The sequence below is a fragment of the Balaenoptera acutorostrata genome, chromosome 10 (assembly GCF_949987535.1).
Source record: "Balaenoptera acutorostrata chromosome 10, mBalAcu1.1, whole genome shotgun sequence".
Taxonomy (NCBI): Eukaryota; Metazoa; Chordata; class Mammalia; order Artiodactyla; family Balaenopteridae; genus Balaenoptera; species Balaenoptera acutorostrata.
The window spans coordinates 67962795-67984417 of NC_080073.1; the positions used below are offsets into that span (position 1 = coordinate 67962795).

General features: G+C 49.0%; 1 protein-coding gene across 8 annotated transcripts in view; it reads left to right on the forward strand.

Annotated features, from left to right (window-relative positions):
* SCUBE3 (signal peptide, CUB domain and EGF like domain containing 3) overlaps positions 1 to 16193 on the forward strand; it is a 37494-nt gene extending 21301 nt beyond the window's left edge. For 5 of the 8 annotated variants that reach the window (XM_057555702.1, XM_007197995.3, XM_057555705.1 and 2 more), the window contains 16 exons: positions 2042 to 2158; positions 3870 to 3992; positions 4505 to 4621; positions 5135 to 5260; positions 5556 to 5672; positions 5809 to 5913; positions 6196 to 6312; positions 6650 to 6808; positions 7046 to 7261; positions 7617 to 7778; positions 7985 to 8152; positions 8660 to 8821; positions 9259 to 9456; positions 9914 to 10066; positions 10189 to 10268; positions 12092 to 16193. In XM_057555702.1, coding sequence (XP_057411685.1) covers positions 2042 to 2158; positions 3870 to 3992; positions 4505 to 4621; positions 5135 to 5260; positions 5556 to 5672; positions 5809 to 5913; positions 6196 to 6312; positions 6650 to 6808; positions 7046 to 7261; positions 7617 to 7778; positions 7985 to 8152; positions 8660 to 8821; positions 9259 to 9456; positions 9914 to 10066; positions 10189 to 10268; positions 12092 to 12241 — 2270 coding nt within the window. In that variant the 3' untranslated portion in view covers positions 12242 to 16193. The remainder of the gene's footprint in view (positions 1 to 2041; positions 2159 to 3869; positions 3993 to 4504; positions 4622 to 5134; positions 5261 to 5555; positions 5673 to 5808; positions 5914 to 6195; positions 6313 to 6649; positions 6809 to 7045; positions 7262 to 7616; positions 7779 to 7984; positions 8153 to 8659; positions 8822 to 9258; positions 9457 to 9913; positions 10067 to 10188; positions 10269 to 12091) is intronic. The other 3 variants (XM_057555703.1, XM_057555707.1, XM_057555706.1) reach the window with 3 other exon arrangements.
* The last annotated feature ends 5430 nt before the right edge of the window (positions 16194 to 21623 follow it).

The window sequence follows — 21623 nt, forward strand, 5'->3', positions numbered from 1 at the left end:
TACCCATCGTGCCCACTGTGCCATCTGAGATCGGGGTGGGATGGGGTTAGATGCCATCCCCTCCTTGGGGTATCTTTCTTGGGTTCTTACCCATATTAGCTCACAGTCCCAGCATCACTCTCCATTCTCTCCCACCATAACGGTTAAGTGCACGACATTTGAGTTCAGACAGACCCGAGTTTGAATCCTGGCTCTGCCATCTTCTAAGTGTGCCACCTTAAGCAAGCTACTGTCCTCTCTGATCCTCAGTTTACTCTTCTGTAAAAGAGGGAGAATAAGAGTCCTCTCTTAGTATTGCTGTGATGATGGAGATAGTGCATTATAGCGTCTACTAAGCGCCTGACACAGAATAAGCACAGATTAAACTGTGATGTAAATACACAGCCTGAAGAGCAGAGGTTTGAGGCAGCCATGGAGGCCCCTCTGGAGAGCTGTGCCCTGCAGGGGCAGGCAGCTATGCCCAGCTTCCCGGTCCAGCCTGGAATGGTCAGTGTGCCAGCTCTACTGCTCTCCATCCTGGATCCCTCAGAACTGACTAGACTTGGTGCAGGATCTCTGTTCCCCTCTCCCTGCTCCAGGGCTTAGAGGGCTTCTTCTTATGCTAAGAGCACTCTTGTGGGGGATGGCTGGGCTTGGAGCCTGAAGTCAAGGTTCCCTCCTAGGTTCTTCCCATGGTCTCAGGGAACCTCAGGAGAGACTAAGGTGGGAGTGGCACATAGGAGATCCCACTGTGGCTGCTCCCAGACCTGGGCATTTGAGGGTCCAGGGCATGACCAGGGACCCACAGGCAGAGTTGGGCTTCTTCTGGAGTCTTTGCTTTGCTGGTCTCCTCAGTGACAAGGGTTGGGCCTGAGTTTTAGGAGTCAGAGACTCAAGAAGATGATAGTACTCTCCAGCGCTTTTCTCATTCAGCTCCCCTGATTCTGAGACCCTCTCTCCTCTCTTCCCTAGTGGAGGCCTCAGGATTCTGTCTCTCTAATGGGAGAATTCTAGGCCCCCCCAGAGGATGGACCACACCTCCCTCACAGTCCCTGCGTCAGGGCCTTGCACTGTTTGAGCTGATGTTTTTTCTCCTGGGCTCATCTGACTCTCCTGAGCTGCAGTTTAAACCTCTATTTTTCTCCTGCTCTGAATTCAGAAAATAGGGAGAGTGGCCCATCCATACTCCCCCAACTCCGACCTCTCAGCAAAGGGGAAGCTTACCAGTCAGGAGGGGGTCAACAGAAGAGACTTAGCTCTGAGGTTCTCTAACTCTCTCACCTATCTTCTTACGCCCTTCCTTCTCCTCTGGATTCTTCTCCTTTTGCCCCCTCCCCTAGCCTAGACAGTATCTCCCCATTAGGAAAGTAAAACAACAACAGAACAGCCAGCTTATCTCCATCTGGAACTAAGAGGAGGGCCCGGGAGGAGTTGGAGGTAGCCGGGAAGGGGCTGGGAAATGATGGAGTACTAGCTGTCTCCTCTGAGGATGAGCAGTCAGTCCTGGAACTGGGATCTTTCTTAAGACAGCTGAGCAGGGAGGAAGGGGAAGTAGATTGATGGCCATCTCTCAGCTGTCTTAGGAATCACCAGGCTCACTCTTCCCAGGATTGTCCCACCATGACCCCCCACCCGCCAACGAGATAGTCTTGAGATAGTCAGTGGAAAGAGGAGGAAACTCCTATTGTCCCTTCTTGTTCCCTGGCAGCGAGAACCACCCTTACTTAGCTTCCATCCCTCCCTGCGCCCTCCCCTCTCCACCTCCTCCACCCCCTCAGCACATTCCTGCCTGACAGCTCTGGCTTGTACCTGCCTCACTGCTGTCCACCTTGTTTCAATCAAGTAGGGGGCAGGGAAGTGGACTGCTTGGCTGTACTTGTGAGGGGATGGGGGTGGGAGTGATGGGAGGAAGGGGGCTGGGAGCCTCCGCTTAATGCTCCTTCTAAAGCACAGGGAGGCTAAGGCCTTCCCTTGGGCCTCTGTGCTCCCTCCTATACCCTCACGTTTGGGACTCCTCCGAGCTGATAACCAGGTTACCATCTCCCACCTCCCTCCTAAACAGAGACCTGTGCTGTCAACAACGGGGGCTGCGACAGTAAGTGCCACGACGCAGCGACGGGCGTCCACTGCAGCTGCCCTGTGGGCTTCATGCTGCAGCCGGACAGGAAGACCTGCAAAGGTAAGGGTTTTCAGAGGACAGGAGCGTAAGGGTAAGGGGCTGAGGTTGGGACCAGAGATACAGTACCTATTGTGGGACCTCCTCAACCCCCTGGAAACGATCCTGATTGTAAATAACTGAGGCTGTGACTAAGGCTTGTCTCCTGCCCACCTTTCCCCATCTCAGTTCAGGGGGCACAAAAAAAGTCCAGCCAGTTCCTTAGTGCCCCTGCCCCTGCCCCACTTTGTTTTCCTTACTCTTATTCCCATTTCCCCTATGGTCCCTAACCCTCTTGGTTAATGAACATGCCATTCACGTTTGTTCCTGGGTCTAGAAGGATATTTGAGCCCTATGTAGGCACAAGGTCACAGGTGTGTTCCATAACCTTCTTAACTCACATTCCCCAGACCTTCCCCATGGAAAGGCTCTCCTGGTCAGAGGGAGATTAGGGTAGCAGTTGGGAGCACTGATGCTGGAGCTTGGCTGCCTGGGTTCAGATTCCAGCTCTGCCTCTTATTAACTCTGCAATCCTGGGCTAGTTACTTAGTGTCTCTGTGCCTCAGTTTCACCAAGTAAAGTGCTTGCCTCATAAGAATGTTGTAAGGATTAAATGAGTTACATATAAACTATATGTAAAGCCTTAGAACAGTGCCTGGCAAATGGTGAACACTCTGTGTTAGCTATTATTATGGTATAATTTCCCACATTGTCCATTCTATTCTCCCCCCTTTTAATTAGCCAGGTTTAGGGGAAAGGTGGAGTGGGGGAGGAAAAAGGGTGGGTAGCCATATTGAAAACTGTGATTCATCAGGTCTGTGTCCCTTGGTCACAAGGAGTGGGGACTGGAGGAAGGCCTGGGCTTGCTCTTTGTGTCTTTTGGCCCAACAGCTGGTAGAGAGGCCGCGGAGGAGGTTGGGGTTGGGGGGAGGGCTGGGGCCACAGGTCAGACAGCCAGAGCTGAGAGGTTTGCTGCTAGGAAGGACTGTTGACAGGTATGCTAAGAGTGAAGTGGAAGACTGCCCCCTGTGCCCCCTCCCCCAAGTAGGGGTGAGTAGCCTGGGTCCTGTCTGCCACCCGCTTGGGGAACTTGACCTCAGGAAGGAAGCCGCTCACGTGCCCCCTCCTTCCCTTCCCTTCCTAGTGCTGAAAGCTGCCTCAGGCCTGAGTCTCTCCAGACCTCTCACAGCCCAGCCCCCTGCCTGGCCCCCACCCCTCCCCCCATCAGCTCCCCAGCCTCACTGGCTCCCCTGGAGGTCCTCCCTGCCTGGCCTCTCTTCTAGCTCCTCCTCTCTGAAGCGCTGCCCCTTTGAATCTCCACCTCTCTGCCCCCCCCCACCCCCGCTCTTATGGCAGGCAGGGGTGGGGGACAAAACCTGTCCACCAGCTTTCTTGGGAGGGGCTGTCAGTGGCAGAGTGAGGGGCATGGACTAGCCCCCTGTAGGTCAGGTGCCCACCTACTTCTAGGCAATTACCTGAGGGCCTGACACAGGTTCTCATCTTTCCCCTTCTAAGAAGACTCAGTCTCAGGAAACAAGGTTGTTACTAATGGCCACAGATACCCTGAACGGGGGAGAAACAGAGATGGGAGAGAGAAAGAGGAGTCGGAAGAGGCAGGCCCAGGGCTCTCCTTGATTCTCCCTGTCTCTGTGAGGGAGGGAGGGATCTTGTCTCCCTGTTTGTCCCCAGCCTTCAGTATTACTCTGATTCTCTCTCCTTTGCCCTGCCTCCCCAGACATAGATGAGTGCCGCTTGAACAATGGGGGCTGTGACCACATTTGCCGCAACACAGTGGGCAGCTTCGAATGCAGCTGCAAGAAGGGCTATAAGCTTCTCATCAATGAGAGGAACTGCCAGGGTGAGCAGACTCGGGCCAAGGGCAAAGCCTTTGGAGAGTTTCTTGGGGTAGGAGAGCTTCAAAGAGGCCAGAGGGCCAGAGCCTGAGAAGCTCAAAGGACACTGTGGAGAGTCTCCATAGGCAGTGTTGTGCTGTGAATTAGCAAATGTGCTCCTTCCTCTGGGCAAACCAGCTCTACGCTGGGGCACATGGCTTGGCAAGAAGTGAGGGATGGATTTCACCCCAGTTCATATCCTTGGCAGGATCTGACCAGCCTAACTACACATGGTGGCCCTGATCCATAGGCACCGGACCTCAAGAGTTCCTGACTCCAAAGACTCCAAATGGAGCGGGCTTAGGGGGTGGGTAGGCATGGCTGAATTGCTGATCTTAGGGCTGGGCCAGAGGTAGGAACTCTTTTCAGTTTAAGGGAGAGAGCCAAGGCCCCTCCCTGGGGCCCTTCACCTGAGCAGGGAGTCACAGGGTCATGTGCCCCAAGACAGATTCAGCGGCTTGAAACCTTGCTCTTCCAGATATAGACGAGTGTTCCTTTGATCGAACCTGTGACCACATATGTGTCAACACGCCGGGGAGCTTCCAGTGCCTCTGCCATCACGGCTACCTGCTGTATGGTGTCACCCACTGTGGGGGTAAGTCAGCAAATCTGGACCCTCAGCCACCCAGCCCCTCTCACCTCCTCACCCTTCAGTTGAACGAGTCCCTGAGTTGGCTGGTGGCTGTGGGCAATCCCCAGGTGCATGTGCCATGTCTGCATTCATCATGATGAAGTGGGAGAGATTAAGACAATTGAGAGATTAGAGTATCAGGGAACAGCATCCTGTTTACGAAACTTCTGTCTCCCATCCCCATCACTGCCTCTTGACTCCCATCCTTAGCTTCCAAATTACAGCCCCACTGGTAGGTAGGAGTGGAAGGCTTTAAAAAGCTTGTTAGCTTGGCCCCTTCTCAATCCTTCTTTTGACTGGGAACAGAAATAAGGGAAGGAGGTCCTAGGTTTGAGCTCTTCTCGGGCCAGGAATCATCTTAGAGTGCCTGGAACTCTAACCAAAGGTCCTCACTCACTGCCCACTCTCTGGCTCCTACTCCCCCCCACCCCCCCACCCCCTTATTGTTTGTCTGTGTCTCCCTCCTCCCTCGCCCAGATGTGGATGAGTGCAGTATCAACCGGGGAGGTTGCCGCTCTGGCTGCATCAACACTCCTGGCAGCTACCAGTGTACCTGCCCAGCAGGCCAGGGCCGGCTGCACTGGAACGGGAAGGATTGCACAGGTGGGCAGCGCCCTCTGCTGGCTGAAGCTGGCACTGCAGTTTCAGGGTTGGGGGTAGTTGGGGTCCTGGGAAATGTGGAGTTCCATACTGAGGAAGGTATGAGGTAGTAGGAGATGGAGAATGTAGCCATTTGAGATGTGAAGTTCCTGGTAAATAATCCCTTCATTCATCTCCGTGTACAGTTGCAGTTCTACATGTAGCTAATTCTCTTCCTCCTAATTACTTGACTGACGGACTGACAGAGAGGGTGGGAGAGGAAGACCCTCTCCTCCTCAGGCTTCTCTCCACTTCCTAGAGCCAGTAAAGTGTCATAGTAGTCCTGGTGCCTCGAAAGCCATGATCAGCTGCAGTCGGTCTGGGAAGAAGGACACCTGTGCCCTGACCTGCCCCTCCCGGGCCCGATTTTTGCCAGGTACAGAGAGGAGGTTGCTGGAGGGCTGGCAGGGAGGAAGTCTGGCTTTTTAGGCAGCTCCTCTGGTCCCCTTGGATTCCTCCAGCCAGTGGGGGTCAGGGGGCAGGTCAGAGCTGTGACAGCCCCCTTCTCTCAGAGTCTGAGAATGGCTTCACCGTGAGCTGTGGCGTCCCCAGCCCCAGGGCTGCTCCAGCCCGAGCTGGCCACACTGGGAACAGCACAAACTCCAACCACTGCCATGGTGAGCACCAGCCCAGAGGCCTTGTTCCATGCTACTCTCTGGCTTATTAACCCCTATTTCTCTTCCTCGTTAATCCTCCTGGCCTTACTTTTTCCTGGATCCCCTTCTTTCCTCTGTAATTCTCCAGCCCTGCTGCCTTGCTCCCTCTACCCTTAACAGCTGATGCCCGTGGCTTTCCCTCTCCTCCATCCAAGCCCCTGGCCCCAGCTTCCCAACATCCTCTATAGCAGCCCCCACCCTCAAGGGACCCCCAGGCTGTGCTGAGCTCTGCCATCCCTCTAGAGGCTGCAGTGCTGACGGTTAAACAGCGGGCTTCCTTCAAGATCAAAGATGCCAAATGCCGTTTGCACCTGAGAAACAAAGGCAAAACGGAGGAGGCCAGCAGAATCCTGGGGCCAGGTCTGGACTGGGGACCCCACTCCAATGGGCTATCTGGCCACCAAACCCTTCCCACCCCTCAGCTCTTCTGCTTAGTGGGATCTCCAAAAACCCACTGGCACCCTGAATTCTGGACAGAACAGGGGAAGAAGCGGTTGTAGGCATAGAGTCCAAGGAAGTCCTAGGATACCCACCCCCACCAACTAATTAGTATCTTAGACTAAAAGAGAATTGAGATCGTCATAGTCAGAGATCTGGTGAGATCTGTCCGAGTTGGGGTGGAAAAGAGAGAGCTGGGAGTAGGAACATTCCCTGTCTCCAGGGGGTGCCGCTGAGGTTGACAAGGCCTCTCCCCCAGGTGGTGCCCCCTGCTCTGACTGCCAGGTCACCTTCATCCACCTCAAGTGTGACTCCTCTCGGAAGGGCAAGGGCCGGCGGGCCCGGACCCCTCCAGGCAAGGAAGTCACTCGGCTCACCCTGGAACTGGAGGCAGAAGTCAGAGCCGAAGAAACCACAGGTGGGACTTGGGACACCGTTGGGAGGAGGGTGGAAAGGGTAGGGCAAAGATGGGCAAACAGCAGCGAAGGAAGGGGCAGAGCCTGTATTAAGGGCAGACCCTGCCTAAGGCCAAGCCCAGGAGCCAGTCCCTCTCACCACGACCCTCCTAGCTCCTAGCTTTGCTTCCTTGCCCTCCTGCTCACAGCCACTCTTTCTTTCTCTTCCTTCTCTGACTCATAACACCATCCCCCACCAGCTGGCTGTGGGCTGCCCTGCCTCCGACAGCGGATGGAACGGCGGCTGAAAGGGTCCCTGAAGATGCTTAGAAAGTCCATCAACCAGGACCGCTTCCTACTGCGCCTGGCAGGCCTTGATTATGAGCTGGCCCACAAACCAGGCCCAGTAGCTGGGGAGCGAGCGGAACCAGTGGAGGCCTGTAGGCCCGGGCAGCACCGCTCTGGGGCCAAGTGTGGTAAGGGAGCTTGCTGGGGAACAGGGGAGTGGGGGAGTAGGGAAGGCTCAGCTTGGGTCTGGTTCAGAGCAGGACACTTTAAGGCCTCGGTTGCATCTCTCAAATTGTGAGGCAGCCGAGACCCTCCTGCCCATCATCCCCCACTCCTTGGTCCCAGGCTGAAATCTAGAGGGACGTCATGTGGGGCCACCAACCCTCCTGCACATGGCTTTGGCCCCTGATCCTCCCAAGCAGGATTCTGTTTCCAGACAAAGAGATTCTCCTTGAATCTGGGGGAGAGGGAAGGGGAGTCCCAGACCTGGGTGGTGGGAAATAGGTGGGGGGTGGGTGGCTAGCGCGGCCGACTCTCCCTCAGTCAGCTGCCCGCAGGGAACGTATTACCACGGCCAGACGGAGCAGTGTGTGCCATGCCCGGCGGGCACCTTCCAGGAGAGAGAAGGGCAGCTCTCCTGCGACCTTTGCCCTGGGAGTGATGCCCACGGGCCTCTCGGAGCCACCAACGTCACCACATGTGCAGGTGCCAGGGGAACAAACAATACAGAGTGGGGTAGGGTGGGCACTGGGACGCCCATGGGCATGGGATTTCCCAAGGCAGGCCCAGGCTCCAGGCCACTCTCCTAGTCAACATCCTGTTTGTGTGTGCCTCTGTCCCCTGAGACTGGGTGACCCCGTGGGGATGACCAGAAACATCCCCATCAGAGTTGGGCCCTCGGTTTACTGCAGGTCAGTGCTCACCTGGCCAACACTCTGTAGATGGCTTCAAGCCCTGCCAGCCATGTCCACGTGGCACCTACCAACCTGAAGCGGGACGGACCCTGTGCTTCCCGTGCGGTGGGAGCCTCACCACCAAGCACGAGGGAGCTGCCTCCTTCCAAGACTGTGACACTAAAGGTGAGTGGGCTGCTCCCCCCGGTACAGGACCCCAACCCCAGCTACTTCCAAAAAACTCTCCAAGTCCCCAGAGTAGACCCAGGTATGTTGCCCTACCATCTTCCCCAAACCGGGAAAGGCCCAGCTGCATGACCAACCCCCCCATCCTACTCATAGGACCCGTCGTGACCCTCCACCAGTCCCAAGCGTGGGAACTGGGGAATAAGTAACAGTTCAACTTACCCCTCTGCTTTGGAAAGCTGGTGTCACCTTCCCCTCTATACTACAAATGAGTTTCTGTACAGGTTTGCCACTGTGCTCAGTGCCTGAAAGAACAGGATTGGCGCTGTAGCCAACCACTCTGTCAAGTTCGTTTTCCCCTGAGCTTAAATTCTGGCCTGACATGGGAAGGTTGGGACTCTAGAAGGAACTCTGGTGTCTTCATCCATTCTCTGCGATGAATGTGTCCTGCCCCAGAACTCCTGCTTGCCTGCCATCTTAACTCCTACCCTTCCCCCTTGCCTGCAGTCCAGTGCTCCCCTGGGCACTACTACAACACCAGCATCCATCGCTGTATCCGCTGTGCCATGGGCTCCTATCAGCCCGACTTCCGTCAGAACTTCTGCACCCGCTGTCCAGGAAACACAAGCACTGACTTTGATGGCTCCACCAGTGTGGCCCAGTGCAAGAGTATGTGTCACGCCAGGCTGTGGAAAACGGGGTGGAGAGGCCTGGGAGCAGTGGGCATGGGAGGAAGCCGGAGGTGGGCAGGGAGTAAACCAACAGGGAGCAGGGCTGGGGAGTGGATGGGCAGGAAAGTCCCACCCTCCATCTCTCCCTAACCCACTCAACCTCAAGACTGGTTGCTGGGCTGGGCCCTGTAGCACCCTCTCCCTGGAGGGGAGGGAGGCAGGTAGTGGGGAGGCAGGGACAGGTAAAGTGAGATTAGAAGGTGCTAAAAGGGCAGGAAGGAAGGGAGACCCAGAACTTGGAGAAGAGATGATGACTAAGAAGGAGGCTGCCTACATGTATCTGATTTCCACTTCAGAACTCTTCAATTTGCCCAACCTATTTCCCCACTGACTTCCCTTCTCTTTCTCGCTTTGTCCACCGGGGCTTGGCTACAGATCGCCAGTGTGGTGGGGAGCTGGGTGAGTTCACTGGCTATATCGAGTCTCCCAACTACCCAGGCAACTACCCAGCCGGCGTGGAGTGCGTCTGGAACATCAACCCCCCACCCAAGCGCAAGATTCTTATCGTGGTACCCGAGATCTTCCTGCCATCTGAGGACGAGTGTGGGGACGTCCTCGTCATGAGAAAGAACTGTGGGTGGCTGCAGAGTTGGGCCAGGGAAGGGCAGTCCAAATCTGGTTGGGAGGGAGAGAGAGAGAAAAAAATTGGTGCTGGAAGAATTGGGGCAATGATGAGGGAGGCCTCGGAGCAAAGGAAAACAGCAATGAATGCTCCGTGTTCGGTGGAGAGCGGAGTTAAGAAAGCCAGCTTTGGGAGTAGAATTCCAATAGTCTTACATGTGTCACTTTCCTATTCTAGTATTTTTACTGTTCCATTCACTTAAATGTCAAATTTCTTACACTGTGTGACTGCCTGGATGTCGAAGAGGAATTGTGGAACAAGCCCAGGGCATTGAGAGAGAATATGTGTATGCTGGAGGGTAGGGGAGCTACATACATGAGGGAGGGCCTCTGTCAGCATGATTCCTCACTCTAGGAGGACTTGGAGAGCTTGCCCTGCTCTCTCCTGACCTGCTGCTTGCCTTCCCAGCCTCCCCATCCTCCATTACCACCTATGAGACCTGCCAGACCTACGAGCGCCCCATCGCCTTCACAGCCCGCTCCAGGAAGCTCTGGATCAACTTCAAGACAAGTGAGGCCAACAGTGCCCGTGGCTTCCAGATTCCCTATGTTACCTATGATGGTGAGCAAGGGCAGGAGAGCCAGGGAAGTGGGTGAGAAAGGGGAGGCTCATGGGTCTTGGAGGGAGCAAGGAAGCAGGAAGAGTTCCCACCCCTGAGCCCCTCTCCTTCGCTGACTTTGCAGAGGATTATGAGCAGCTGGTAGAAGACATTGTGCGAGATGGCCGGCTCTATGCATCTGAAAACCACCAGGAGATTTTAAAGGTGAGTGTATATGAGCGATAATGATGGCCAATGTTTAATGAGCATGTAACAATGTGTAGGCAATATGCTAAGTGCTTACTTGAATATTCTCATTTGATTTACACCATAGCTCTGTGAAGTAGGTACTTTCATCATTCCCACTTTACCGATGAGAAAACTGAGGCACAGAGAGTTAGAGAACTTGCCCAGTGGTAAAGCTGGGATTTGAGCCCAAGCCCATCTGACTGCAGTGTCACTCACACTATCTTACACTCTGGGTGAAGAGAAAGGAAGGATGAGGAGATGAAATGTCCTTGACCTCTTCCACCAAGAAATATACGGAAAATGTGGCTTAGAAAGATGCTTTTGCGTAAGTCCCTGCCTTCCCTTACTCCCTCCTCAGTTCCCACAGAAAAACAGCAGATCTAGTACAGCGTTTCTCAGAGTTAATTCGGTATAGACCTCTTTTAAAGGAAAAGGAATGTTTCCAACGTTGAAGGACGGTCTGGATACCTAGGTCTGTGGATCCCAGTTTGAGAAAATCTTACTAAAGAAACTATAGTCCTAGTCACAGTATTATCCTTCATAAATTATCAATGCAAAAAAAATGTTATCTTTATGATAAATAAAATAATTTTTGTATTATTATCAAAATGAGACACAATGACAAAAATCTAGAACTTGCAGACTGCAAAGAATATAATTTCAGCAATGCTTTTCAAAAATTTTTAGAGCATCTGAATCCTTATATCAAATGTGCTATGGAACTCCAATGCATAAAGTAGAGGCACCATTTTGATTAAAGTGGAGATGAGAGACTGGAAGCTCCAGCCCTTGTTTTAAAAATCTGCTGATGCAATGGAAAGAACACTAGCCTAGAAGCCAGAAGAGCTGAGTCCTAATGCACAGTGCTTGGCACCCACTAGGCTCTCCACACATCATGTTGCTGTTTCAGACAGGGTGATCAGGGAAGGCCTCTGAGGAGAAGAGACCTGAACGAGGTAAAAGGCTACCCATTAGAAGATCAGGAGAGGAGCATCCAAGCCCAGGAACATGGGAGCCATGTGGCATGTTCAAGAACCTTGAGGCCCGTGTAGCTCAGCAGAGTAAGGAAGAGTCAAGAGGGGGATAGAGGAGAGACAGCAGGGCACAGATCACATTCAGCCTATGGGCCATGAAAGGGATTCAGCCTTACTGAGTGATAAAAGAAACCAGACTCAAGAGGGAGGGGATATGGGGATATATGTGTACATATAGCTGATTCATTTTGTTGTACAGCAGAAACTAACACAACATTGTAAAGCAATTATACTCCAATAAAGATATAAAAGATACATTTAAAAAAAAAAGAAACCAGAGAAGTGTTTAGAAAAGAAGAAGGACGTGATCTAATTAAAAACCAAAAAAGTCATTCTGGCTGCTGCGGGGGAGAACAGTCTGTAGAAGGACAAGCGTAGGTAGAAGCATGGAGACCAGTTAGGAGGCCATTGCCAAGTGAGAGATGATGGTGGCTTGGACAGGGTGGTAGCTCTGGAGACAGTGAGAAGTGGTCTGACCCTGGATGTATTTTAAAGGTAGAATCAACAGGATTTGCTGTGGTTGTGAGCAAGAGAGAGGGGTCAAGGATGGCTCCAAGGACTGGGACTGAGCAATGGAAGGATGGAGCTGCCACTGACTGAGTTGTAGAATTCCAAAGGAGCAACAGATGGTGGGATGGGAATCCAGAGTTCACTTCTGGATATGCCTATTAGACATCAAGAGGGGCTGCTGCTGAGTGGAGGCTGGTGGTCCTCTCTCCCACCACTGACACCAATGCTGACATTGTTACCTGCCATCCTCTGCAGGACAAGAAGCTCATTAAGGCCTTCTTCGAGGTGCTGGCCCACCCCCAGAACTACTTCAAGTACACAGAGAAGCACAAGGAGATGCTGCCCAAATCCTTCATCAAGCTGCTCCGCTCCAAAGTTTCCAGCTTCCTGAGGCCCTACAAATAGTGCCGCTAGGCCCAAGACCCAGGTTTTGAAGCCCCCAGACTCTTTAGCCCTCAGAGCCGGCAGCCCCCACCCTCGGATGAGGGACTCTCTCCGATCTCTCTTTTTGGAGAAAAAAAAAATCTCCATATAGACCAAGCACTCTCCCTTTCCGTTCCTCTAGCTTCCTTTCCTTGTCTCTTTCTGCCTCGCTCTTTTTCTTTACTCATTTCCTATACGCTCCCTGGAAAAGCCATTCAGTGCTGGCTCTATTCTCCTGAGGGGTGAAGGAATAGTATCCCGCTCCCCTCCCCACCCACACTGCCCATTTTACCAGCTCACATCCCTGACCCTATCAGCTTGGAAGGGTGCTAGAGGCCCACGAAGGAAGTGGGTCTAGTGGGGGAATGGGGAGGGGGAAGAGGGGCTTCTGCCGTTATAGGTTGTGCCTTGCTAGACAGGAGCCAAAATGTCCCCTGGCTGTGCCCCCCAGGAATATTCTAACAGCCCAGGGTTCTGCCAAAGAAGCCTTTGACTTACAGGCTTAATGCCAGCACTCGTCCTCTGGGACACGTGGTTTGAGCCCTGGAATGCCCACACAGCCAACTTTCCTGTCTACACAGCTCCTCTCCTTCTTCGCTCACATCTGCCTGGGGTCCAGTTCATGAGGGCTTACAAAAGGCCCACACCCCTGGCTAGTGGATACCAGCTGAATGAGGAAGAGCAGCAGGAATTACCATGTTGAATAGGCCGCTGCTGCTCCCCAAGAGAAAGACTTTATCTCTGCAGGACAGAAACCAGGTTTTAAAGCATCGGCAAAAAAAGAAAACGGAAAAAAAAAGAAAATGTGTCCTCTAAAGGACCAGACTACAGAACAATTGGAAGCCAGCCTCAAACACTAATCCCTTCTCTTACTTGTCTTCCCTGGCCCAGCCATTCCCTCACTCCCACCCGAGTGCTCCCTGGGGGAGCCCTACTCCCCTTGCTAAGGATTGTCCTTAAAGAAACATGGCTGCTGACCAAAAGCCAGCTTGGGCCTTGCCCCCAGAGTTGTCTTTCCCTTGTAGTCCCAGATGGCCTGTGGGCCCCACCAAAGAGGACCCCGCTCTGCAGCCAGCCCAGAGCCACCTACCTCTGGCCCCAGGCCGTGGGCAGCAAGAGGAATGTGTGCACTTGGCGAGCCTTCTGCCACCCTGTCCACATCTAAGAAGTGCAATCATTTTGAGTCTTTCTATGTTGACTAGAGGGAGGGGTTTTTGTTTTCTGGTTTTGTTTTTTGTTTTTGTTTCTTTTTCCTCTATTAGAACAACCCTATTTATAGCTGCCTAAGAGAGAAGAGTGTATGTTTGGAGTGGAAGAAAAAAGGTTTTGAATCTCATGAGCCTTGAGTGCTGGAGCATCTGATCTGTCTCTACTCCCCCAGCAGAGGCACCTGATATGTAGGATATGTAATTCTGGGGACTTGATGGAGCAGGAAGGAGAAGGACCTGTGTTTGCTAAACCAATCCCACCATCCCTATGCCTCCATGAATTCAGCATGGACCTCAAGACTGTAGAGGCCGATGGAATTGGCTAGTGATTCTCCACCCCAAGTAGGGAAAACCTCCATCGTTTCCCTGCTTTCATCCAGTTTTCCCCTGATGTGCACATGGAAGAAGACCAGGACAAACCCCCTGGGGATAGGCTGACTCAGGGCCCTGAGGCCAGAGACAAGGCTGTGGGAGCCAAGAATAGGACAGTTATCCAGGCATGGAGTTGTTTGCCTGACGTTGGCGATTCTGCCTACCCCTGTTTGCCATTTCCTCTCGGAGCTGACTTCAAGCCTAGCTTCCTCAACTGCTGCTTTTCAAAAGGAAGAAGAATCAAGTCCATGCCCAAGTCCAGATCCTGCACATACTCCACCTTCAATCCACTGCTGCCTATAAAATTATTTTCCATTTGCTCCTTCTAGTTCCCCCAAAGCTGTAGCCCTATTCAATCAAAGGCTAACAGTTGACTCCTAGGGCTCACTTCTAATGACTGTCTCAGGCTGTTGCTCCCCAAGGAGGCTCAACACTAAATAAAGGAGCCAGACACCCCCCCCCCCCACTCAGTAGCATTCACCAACTGAAACAGCCTTAGGCAGTAGGTAACCAATGTCACAACTAGATCCCCTGACATCCATTAGCCAACACCATGGCCCTTGGGGGTAGAGTGTCTGGCTGCCTTTGTCTCTCTGGGTCAAAGAAGGCTCTGCTATAGAGATACAAAACGGGAAGTGGTCATTTAATAGAAGTATCCACATTTCCTAGGAGATGTCATGAAAACTGCTTTAATCAACTTTGACCATCCTCATTCTCCACCAGAAGCTAGGATAACTTTCAGATTCCTCTCTCCCTACCATTTTGCATCTCTCTCAGAAAGCCAGTCAGAGTGCTTCCCGATTCATGCCTTCAGGGTCTGACTTCTTGCTCTCCATTCCTTCCCTGGCACCCTCATACACACACATAAACACACTTCCTCTAACCATTTATTCCATGGTTTCCGGGGCTTGCAAATTATTTCCACAGTATGGAAAGTAGAGACCATCAAGCTTCTTAACTAATGTCAAGACAGATCTTGGAGAGCAGGTGAAGACCTGCTAATGTCCACCAAGTTTAATTTAGGACGTCCAAGTTGGGAGTTAAGAATCCAGGCAAAGCTGCTCCTAAACCTACAGAGGAAGCTGGCCCAGGGGCATCAAACTAAGGGTTAGTGGATTGAGGAGTCAACATTCAGGGACTCTCTAGGCCTTTACAGGTCAGACAGAAAAAGAGGTTTTTACCACTGTAGGGAAGTGGGAAGATGGTATAAATGGGAACTCTTCATGAACTAGCCAAGAGGCCTCTCTGCAGGATGAGGTATTCGTAGGGCCGCAGTACTGCGAGGCCTCATTTTTCTTAGTCAAAACCTGCCCTGATCTGAGTCTGGGAATGGGAAGCCATTCCTGCAAGGGCTGCAAGCGCCAAGTGATGCATATCAGAAAGGCACTTATGTCTTCAGCAACGTGGCAATCTCTTTTTACTTCTCTGCCTCTGTCTTTCTGTATTATTGGGCCAGGCCCATTCCCTAAACCTTAGAGAACAAAGTCGGGAGAAAACTGACCAGAGCCTGGACTTGAACTGCCCTGCCCGAGGCCTACAAATTCGCAGAGGCTGACATTGAGCAGTGACTGCTCTGACTCTGCCAGGATTGGATTAATTTGAGGTGGTGGAGGCTCAGATTTATTGCTGAAAGTTCAATAGTACAGTCCTGGTCTTTAGCCCTACTGAAAGTTTTCATATCCAAGAAGTTTTCTCCATATGCATGTTTGAGATGACTCTGGAGATTAGGGGGCCATATCTCAAAATGTCAGAAAATATTATAGAGCATTCAAACTTCTGTATTTGCTGCTTAACCTCAATATAACAGGCTCAAACTAGAGGAAGGGAGACAAAGTGTAACTGACCACAAGCAGAAAATGTTAACTTGCCTGGCTTCTCTCTTAAGCACTGTAAGAGAAAAGTGGAAGCCAACAACACAAGGATACCTTTAAATTTGACTTGTCTCAAAGGTAGCACACTATGTCCTTGGGCCATTACTTGGATTAGGAACCCTCTACAAAGGGAATAGAACCCCCAGTTCTGTTATCAGCTTATCTAGACAACACAGATCGTCACAGTTTGGACAAACCAAAAACTTTATTCTTCTGTGTGAAGTTGAACTTAAGTTTCAGAGAATAATCATTACCATGTGGGAGGCTTTTTTTTTTTTAATGCAAAAGAAATCTCAAAATATTGTATTTATATCTACCTTCCACTGCTGCCGATATAGTAAGCATCTCCTACACAACAATAAATGATGCAGTTCATAGAGTATTTTGCACTTGGGGGAAAAAATGTATCTGAACTTGTAAAAAGAAATGTTTGGATTTTGTATTGTCGTTTTTTATTATTATTATTAAAATACTAAATGAAACTTCTCAGCCTGGCATCGTTTCCTCTCTCAATGGCTTACCCTAGAGCTGGAAAAAAGCTTTGAGGAGACAAAGTGTCTTCTTGCTTCCAGGTAGGACTTGCCCCAATTTTTCATTTATCCATCTTATTCCTAATGATTTTAGAATTTGAAAAGGCTTGTCTATTTTAAAAAGCAGTATCAAGAATTATCCCAAGTGGGGGAAATTTGGGGTATTGTTGCTTATCATAGTACAGTCCCCAAAATCCAGACAGGCCACAGGTGGTTAAGATACTTCCCTAGTAAAGATGTCCCATCTCTAGCAAAGTACCAGCACTGAGATTCACCAACGTTGTTCTTTTTATGCAGTACATTCTTGGCCGCCAAACAGAATTCTGAAATAGAGATCATTCAGCCACTACCACCATTACTATACAGGTCTCAGGAAAGCAACCTCTAACCCCTTATAAATGAACAGTATCCATTTCTAGGCTCAGAGATGATAGATAAAACTTAATTGTTGTAATTACGTAATTCCCTGATGTGAAATTTTATTGGATTTAATAGCTATATGATATAGCCATTTAAGTGGAACAAGGAAAAATCTACCTGATCAAAAAATATGTTGGGTTGGCCTACCAGAATCCTTAACTTCCCCATCAGCATCTATAAAGGAGACAGGTGCATTCTACTCCACATTTGCTGAGCTCCTGTTACGTGCCAGGCATCGCGCATCAGGCCATCACAGCTTGATAACAATAGCCATGCTCAAGATCCGCACACCTCATGTAACACTGATTACAACTGACCTTTCTACATAGATTTCCCAGCAGGAGAGGGAATCCAGTCAGCTTGGTGATTATGAGTATAAATTAATTCACTGGCATTCTATTTCATACATTAACTTCCTGTGAGTTTGATTCAGTGTGACAAAATATGAACACCTTTGTGTGGACTGACAAAAATCACATTTCTAGAACTGCAAAGCTGAGGACCACATCCAGGACCATGGTGAGTGACTATACCAACTTGGGGCCATCTTCTCTGACTTCTCTCCTAACCCTCTTCTATTCCAAAAACACCAAGTCTTCCTCCTTCTTTCTAGGACACTTGCAATTATGTCCCAGAATAATGTAGAGTGAGGATCAGTGGAGTATGGGTCTGTCTATATCAAGCAGTCTTTAAAGTGAGGTACATGACGACTTTCCAAGGAATTCTTCCTAAAGGTATGTGAAGACTTTCCAAGGGGGGTACCTGGCCAAGGAAATCAATATGAGGAGAGTTCTTAAAGTTTTTTTTAAAATTCATTTATTTTATTTATTTATTTTTGGCTGCATTGGGTCTTCATTGCTGTGCACAGTCTTTCTCTAGTTGCGGCGAGCGGGGGCTACTCTTCGTGCGGTGCGCAGGCTTCTCATTGCGGTGGCTTCTCTTGTGGAGCACGGGCTCTAGGCGCGCAGGCTTCAGTAGTTGTGGCACATGGGCTCAGTTGTTGTGGCTCACAGGCTCTAGAGCGCAGGCTCAGTAGTTGTGGCGCAGGGGTTTAGTTGCTCCGCAGCGTGTGGGATCTTCCCAGACCAGGGCTTGAACCCATGTCCCCTGAATTGGCAGGCGGATTCTTAACCACTGCACCACCAGGGAAGCCCTGAGGAGAGTTTTAAGGGAATACATTTCCAGATCCTCAACTTCCATAAGAATTCTTCCCTAAAACTCATCTGTTTTGAGAGCCAGCCAGCATGTTCATGCACTCTCCATTCTACCTCCTCTTTCACCATAATCCTTGTCCTACATTACAAAAGAAAGGCATATCCCTCACCTACATTGAATCTTGATGCATGGCCTAGGGTGTAAAACCCTGGGGAGTAGAAGGAAGGGGTTGTTTTTTCCCTTCATAACAAAATACTCCCATTACAATCAATCTTCTTGTTTCATCTTATAAAATGTTTCCTATTTTCTACCTCCTGCTAGCAAAAAATGAAATCGTTAGCTGCTCAAACCATTATTTCCTAACAAAAAAACTTTCTTTTTTATTAAATACATAAGAAAAAGTTTTATCATGAAGTCTAAGAAAATTATTGGAGTTCTTTCTTTTTTTGTTACACGATTGTTATTTAGTTGTTCCCAAAAGCCAAACACAAGCAGAAACCGGTATTTGCCAAGGGACTAACATGCCTTCTACCCTACTTTTCACTTAATAAATTAACTAAGGTATTCAGCTATACATTATATGGCATTATTCCAAATTATATAATGAGAAATAGTACCATCTTGTTTTTACAATTTTTATAATATTAATATTAGATCTATATAATTTTAATCATGACTGACTTTAGTAATCTATTTTATAAGCTACAGTTAATAATTTATTTCCCAGTGATTTTTATAATATTCTTGAAAGTGAATATTAACATATTTATTTATTATTATTTTTAAATAAATTTATTTTATTTATTTATTTTTGGCTGCGTTGGGTCTTCGTTGCTGCACGTGGGCTTTCTGTAGCTGCAGCGAGTGGGGGCTACTCTTCATTGCGGTGCACGGGCTTCTCATTGCAGTGGTTTCTCTTGTTGCCGAGCACAGGCTCTAGGCACGCAGGCTTAGTAGTTGTGGCGTGCGGGCTTAGTTGCTCTGTGGCATGTGGGATCTTCCCGGACCAGGACTTGAACCTGTATCCCCTGCACTGGCAGGCAGATTCTTAACCACTGCACCATCAGGGAAGTCCCTTAATGTACTTATTTAAATTGAAGAATAAAGTCAGACTTTTTCCTGACAGAAAGTAAGTCTGATGTGAAATGAAGACTGGCTTTGCTAATTCTACAAATGGCAGGTGTTTTCCATATGGAAGAGAATGCAAGTCAATATTTTAACAGAAAGATACTGAAAACATGTAATGATGAAAGAACTTTATCAAAAAAATTGTGTTGGCAAAGAAGTACGAAAATCAGTATCTGACTAACTAGGTGCCTCTGAGTGAAAAGGTGACAGATAATTAATAATTATTTTCATAAGACTGAAACTGACAATCAAATGACTAACAAATCCTTTTGCAAGATCAGTGGTTTCCAATTCTTTGCTTTTAATAAAGTAAAGGAGGACTCTATTTGATAGTACTTGATAACAGTATTTGGTAATAGAACACTTTGTGATTGTTGGCATGTAATCTAGAAGCAGTTCAAAGACTTGAGGGATATCATTTTAACAAATTTCTTCCTTTCCCAATTACTATGTGAACAACATCTCTCAACGCTTATGTATATAAAAATAAAAAACAGGTAGAGAATTGGTGTGGCACCTTATCTCCTTCCACCATTAGGTAATATTAGTCTGTGAATACCTTAACTAATTGAGGAGAAACACCATATTTCTCACTGAGATGCATTTTCAATAAAACTGTACTTTTTAGGTTTCACAAGTTATAAAGATGTGTAATATAGTGATGTTGCTTAATAAATCTGTACTAGTAATAACCGTAATGACAATTTGATTCATAAGAAATTTTTCAACAAAGCCTATGGTCACAAGTAATAAGCTTAAATATATACTCAATTTTGTTGCAAAGAAGGTGATAGTGATCAGTAAAAGACTTTAAAGCATACAAATATACTAATTAGGATAAAGTTCTATAGGGGCAGTGAATGGAATTAGGAATTCAATAAGAAAGGGAACCATATACAATTTCTTGTGCATATATTTTTAAATGGATGTTGGCAGACATCAAATATTTAGGGTATTTGGAGTCCACTAGATACAATTTAAGAATGATGTAATGGTTTTAGTTTAAAACGTCAACATTTGCAGTAAGTCAGAAATTATATCCTCTACAAGTATTTAAATTTATGATGGAAAATTTAGGTATCAACTTAGAAATGAACAAGGGGGTACATAGTTCTTTAAAATTCTTATATGGAGTCCAGTTTTTAAAATGTCTGAAGACCACCAGCGTATACGGTATATTGTGGGGATGGGGTTCAAAGGCAGAACAGAAGTTACTAGAAATGATCTTCAATCCTCCACTCCAAAGTATCTTCCTCCCCAGTTCTCCTGAGTACCTGAAATTACCCATCATCAGAATCTTAATACTTCAAATTCAGACACTAGTTTCCCAGAGTTTTTGTTGTGTAATGGGAGAGGTGATTAGCCAATCAAATTAGGATCTGCAAGGAATGTGAGAAAGAACAGATGTATTTTTTATTATGGAGAAAGGTGGTGCGGGGGGACAAACTAGGACAACCTGAGTTCTAGTCCCTGCTCTATGTCTAACCAGAAGTTTATGCTACAGGACAAACTACTATGTTCTCTCTTTGTATCTAGGTAAAATAACTTGTCAAACTTCCATCAAAAAGGAACGGAAAGAGGGCACCTTAAAGGTCAGGCTGTTTATTTCTATACCAGGAGATGTAGAAAGGATTAATTATAATATACATAACCATAAGAATGGGCCATCGGAACTTCCCTGGCGGTCGAGTGCCTAAGACTCTGCGCTTCCACTGCAGGGGGCGCTTCCACTGCAGGGGGCGCAGGTTCGATCTCTGGTCGGGGAACTAGGATCCCCCATGCCCTGCAGCGCGGCCAAAAAAAAAAAAAGAGAAAAAGAATGGGCCATCAACTGTCACTTACTGCCCCCCTAAACTGAGAACCTGATGAGAACTGGAGCCCCAGTCCCACCTCTGGAATTGTGCCAAAAGCAGTAAGACGCGGAACAGAGAATGTCTAAAATTGAAGTGGAGGCTTTGTGGTTAAGCTCTTTAGACAGGGGAGGAAAGAAACCACCAATGGCATCTCTAGCTACCATGGGCCCCAAACACAGTACTTTGTAAATGTTTCTAGTTTATTGGCATACTTCCTTTAAAATTTTTGTTAGTTAATTTTGGGGGGCGGGGAGGGGAGAGAGGAGACAAAAGAAAGGACTTAAAGTCTAAAAGGACAGAGAGGGAGAAAAGTTTCTCACCTCACTTCTCCAGTCACCCCAATTCCTCTCCTAAGAGGCAACGTTTACCATTTCCTCATCTAACTTCTCTATTTTTAATTTTTTACCAAAAGCTCACTCTCTTTTACTTTTCCCCTAGGTGTCTGAAAATTCCCCAAGCACAGCCCCTCCCTAGGGAGAGGCGGAAACAGTAAAAGGGCTTGGCTTTGTTCACCCCGAAAGGAGCCTACAAGGGGGAGCAGCTGGTTTTGAGGCTGCGGGTAGGGCTGGCGGAGGAATGAGAGAACCGAAGAGCACCCTCAGGGCGCCCTCCCTAAAGAGGCCAGTCCCTCACGGCTCCTCGACGTTGTCTTTTTCAATAAGGAGCTAGTAACACCTGCAATTGCTTCCTTCAGGGGGTGGCTCATAGATCGTAGGCAGTGCCAGCGGACTGCGCACAGTAAAGCGCCTCGGGATCGTAAGGCGCAGGAGGACGCCTGGGGGCTCTGAGCCGCGAGGAGAGGGTCAGTGGCCCCGGTGCGGAGAGTG